A 4,367-nucleotide genomic window follows, 5' to 3' on the forward strand; every position below is an offset into this window, starting at 1 on the left:
GCAAGTGCATACAGATTACTGTAGGACCATTTCCTGTGCCTTTTAAAATTTCCTTTTCTTGTTTTATTTCACATATTCCTTTGTTTTTTACAACTCCCCACCCCCATTGTTTTATATACCCACGTAAGCTGCCTTAAATTCCTCCTGAAAAGGGCAGAGAATTAACAACTTTTTAAGAAATGTATTTATTTATAATACACAATTTCTTCAAGACCTACTGTGTTTAAAGCTCCTAGCCCCTTTACCAGTAAGGCCCCCAAAACTGCTGTTTTCCTTTCTTGTACCTGCTGTTTATAGATGCTCTCCTCTCTTACAGTCCTTGCCTCTTTGCTGTTTCTACACTAGAAATTTAGAAACCCAATAACCAAGCTTGTCAGACTATGTGCAAATTGAAAGTAAACAGGCTCTGATGAAAAACAAACTAACCATGATCTGTGTTAAGACCATTAAAAAATAAAAACAAACCGATCATAGGATAGCTTAAAAAATAAAATGCATTTTAAAAACTAAATAAAATGCATAAAACACACTTTGATAACATCTAGTTGGTCCACTATTTTGTCTACTTAGAGTCTGTTTTTGTCTTAACTTCCTAATACTCAACTTTAATTGCTACTTCCCACATTGGTGAAGTATTTCTGCAACATAAAACATCATTTGTCCCAATCATTTGAAAATGTAGAAATAATATTTAGGCAACTAAATGTTAAAGATATGCTTGTAATTTACCAAAAACAAACAAAATTGTAAAGGAAAGTAAAACAAGCAAAACAAGTTCTTTTTCAGAATGCTTTCCATGCAAAAGTACATATCTCTGAGAGAAATGAAAAACATGAAAAGACTAAACCTATTCCTGACTTAAACAACTGTCCCTGAACATTCTTTTTTTTTTTTTTTTTTTTTTTGAGACAGAATCTCGCTCTGTCGCCCAGGCTGGAGTGCAGTGGCGCAATCTTGGCTCATTGCAACCTCTGCCTCCTGGGTTCAAGTGATTCTCCCGCCTTAGCCTCCTGAGTAGCTGGGACTACAGGCGCGTGCCACCGCACCTGGCTAATTTTTGTATTTTTAGTAGAGACGAGGTTTCACCATGTTAGCCAGGCTGGTCTCCAACTCCTGGCCTCAGGTGATCCACCCACCTCAGCCTCCCAAGGTGCTGGGATTACAGGCATGAGCCACCATGCCCGGCCTCCCTGAACATTCTTGATTATAGGTTAAAAAACAATAATAATAATAATTCAAATCAGTAACTATGACACTATTTGGATAATTTAGTAAGTGTATGCAAATAAGGTTATTTTGATTTGTTACATTTTTTTAAATCCCATTCTTACCTATCAGTATTTAAGTTCAGTCCAAGAGAATGAAGAGAATTTTTATCAGATTCTACAGAAGATGAAGTTTTGTGTAAGGTTTTCACCAAGTCAAACTCTTCCATAGTGTACAGAAATTGTTATATTCTCTTATTGGAAAATAAATGTTCTTGGACTGTTTGAGGAAAGTGAATCCGTGTCATCTTCAGAGGCTTCATCGTCTACTGGCATTTTCAGTGGCTAACATTCAGAACTGTGAAATATCCTAAACTTCCAAGAGAGTCTGAAAATGAACGGGGGAAAAAAATACTACTATAAAAAGCCACTAAACCTAGCAACTGTTTTTACATAACTTTGGAAACCTTAACTTCTTTCATACAGATCTCCATTAAGGATAGCAACAGTATTCAAATAATCAAAATGTAGAAACCACCCAAATGTCCATCAATGGATAAATGGATAAACGAATGAAGCATATCCATAGAACAGGATAGAATTCAGCCATAAAAAGACACATGCTACAACATAGATGAACACTGAAGATAGTATGCTAAGTAAAAAAAGCCAGTCACAAAAGACCACAGAGTATATGATTTCATTGATATGAAATATCTTGAATGGGCAAATTCATAGACAAATGGCTGCCAGGAGCTGGGGGAAGGAGAGAATGTGAGTGAGTGCAGTTGGTATGGAGTTTCTTTTTGGGGTGATAAAAAATTCTGGAATTAGGTAGTGGTGATGGCTGCACAACCTTGTGAACTAAAAACCACTGAATTGTACACTTTTAAAAGTGAGAATTTTATGGTATGTGAATTATGTATCTCAATTAAAAATCTACATTAAGGATTATTTGCAAAAGCAGCATCACCTTTTTCAGGTAATATTTCAGATTTTTATATGTTTAATAATCAAGGTTCTTTTTTTTAGAGACAGCACCTTGCTATGTTGCCCAGGCTCGTTTACAACTCCCTGGCCTCAAGTGCTCAGCCTCCCAAGCAGCTGGGATTATAGCGCAAAGCATTTTGCCAGGCTTTACAATGAAAGTTCTAGATATAATTCTATTATGTAACAATTGGAATACTTGCATGCCTTGTTCATTTGTTTAATAAATTCTACCAAGTATATATGTTTGTTGACTTATACAGAGACAAGAAGAACTGAACTACTTAATGTTTAATTTGTATTAAAAAGAGCCAATTAAACTGTTAACAACCATAGCTTCCCCATTGTCTGGAAGTACATTTTGAACTATATACATGGTCTTTTGTCTCTGTGCAGCTATTCTTAGAAAATAAACCAGCTGGGCACACTGGAGCCTGCCTGCAGCTACTGGGAGCATGTCCCAGCTACTCTGGAGGCTGAGGTGGGAGGATCACTTGAGCCCAGGAGTTCAAGACTGCAGTGAGCTATGATCCTGCCACTGCACTCCAGCTTGGGCAACAGAGCAAGACCCCATCTCTTAAAAAATAAAAATAAAAATAAAAAAACTAAATAAAAAAATTATTTGCCAGGCCAACTAAAATTTCAGTGAAGCTGGGTATATACCATGGCAAATTGGCTGTAACAGGTCAAACAAAATGCCTCCTTCCTGGGGAATTCATACATTTATAAAAGAGCAAGGGAGCAAAAAGGAGAAAAAAAGAAAAAAAAACTTCAGCTGCTTACAAACTGAAAAGCTTAGAGAATGCAACAGGAATATTGTCTAGTATTCCGCTTCTGCTAGATTCCCACTTTCTAGGGCCTACTTTTATAAAGCATTACACAAAAACAGGGACCATTTCCTTCAGGGACAGGAATGAATGCAAAGAGTAACCGGACGTAACTAAATGGACTTTTCCCCAGTGGCTCAGCCCATCACCCACGACAAATGGGGCATTGAAACAGTCAAGGACTGCCCCTTCCAACTGGCAACAGAAATACCTGGATTCCAATCACCATGCTGTTATACCAGGAAAACACAAGCTCTCCAGGGAGATGGACCTGCAACCCCATCTATTATTTCCCCTGCTAAGGTAATCCGGCTCCGGATGCAGATCCAGATGGAAAACCACTACAAATTCAAGGATGCTTCTCCATTGGGGTGGAGGTGCTGGGGGGAGGGCAGGGAAGTAAAAGGGAAAAATCCTTAAACACCCACATATACAATGCAAAAAAAATTTTTTTAACTTGATACAGAATGAATATAAGAGCAGAGCTTTTATATTTCCCAGCAACAAGATATGACGCTTTTGGTGTCTCTACCCCTTAGCAAAAAAAAGGGAGCTGGGGAAAAGAAACGATTGGTGGTTATGAAACATGAAAGTTAACTGGGCGCTCCGCCTTGACGGGAGGCTGGGGGAGAGGAAGAGATTTCAGATGGGGATGAGGCCAGATCCTGACATTCTGGCGCTCACAGTCAGCCCGCGATGGCTGGTGGCGGCTATCGGGTCAAAGTGGGAAGGAGAGGGAGAATCCATGCAGTCGCCTAAGCTACGGAAAGCAGGGAGGACGGAGAAAAGCCACCGCTCCTGCAACTACAACAGCGATTCCAAAAGGAAGCCGGGGCACCTTGGCAAAAAATGGGGGAAAATTTTTTTAAAAAAACCCACAAACCCCCCGCCCCTCGGGAAGGGCGCTCCGCGATTGGGCCGCGCGAGTGTCACTCAAGGGCGCCGAGTCTAGAAGAGACGCACCGCGGCTGGGCAGAGCTCCCACACGCCGAAGGGCTCCGAGGGGGTCAGGCCGATCGGCAGCCGTCTCCCCACACCCCAGCCCATCACCACACTCAAGGGGCCGCTAAGACAGTGTCTCCTAAGTCTCGTCCCCTGTCCCCAGCGGCCTACAGCTCCCTGCAGGCTGGCGGCCGCTTACCTGGCCGCCGCTCCCGCTGCCGATGTCAGGGTCAGGCAAGCGGCCTCTCGCGACCGTTACCCGAGGGAGCGCGCGCGCGCCCGGCGTCTCGCCAGTGATTGGTTACCCGGAAGGAGGCGGAGACAGCCGAGCATGGCGCGCGCGTCCACCTCGCCTTTCCCCCTCGCGCAGCTCCAACCAAAGAGAGATGTCAAACCTCGGGGGAGT

General features: G+C 42.2%; 1 protein-coding gene across 8 annotated transcripts in view; it reads right to left on the reverse strand.

Moving 5' to 3' along the window:
* The window catches only part of MPHOSPH9 (M-phase phosphoprotein 9), a 74,800-nt gene extending 70,476 nt beyond the window's left edge, over nt 1-4,324 (reverse strand). For 6 of the 8 annotated variants that reach the window (XR_004032082.1, XR_004032080.1, XR_004032081.1 and 3 more), the window contains exons 1-2: nt 4,161-4,323; nt 1,332-1,593 (exon numbers count right to left, since the gene is read on the reverse strand). Coding sequence is in view for 3 of the 8 variants with exons in the window: in XM_030821597.1 (XP_030677457.1) it covers nt 1,332-1,435 (104 nt within the window). In the remaining 5 variants the exon portion in view is untranslated. Of the gene's footprint in view, nt 1-1,331; nt 1,594-4,160 lie in introns of all 8 variants that reach the window. The other 2 variants (XM_030821599.1, XM_030821598.1) reach the window with 2 other exon arrangements.
* Nucleotides 4,325-4,367: the final 43 nt, after the last annotated feature.

The sequence above is a fragment of the Nomascus leucogenys genome, chromosome 10 (assembly GCF_006542625.1).
Source record: "Nomascus leucogenys isolate Asia chromosome 10, Asia_NLE_v1, whole genome shotgun sequence".
Lineage (NCBI taxonomy): Eukaryota > Metazoa > Chordata > Mammalia > Primates > Hylobatidae > Nomascus > Nomascus leucogenys.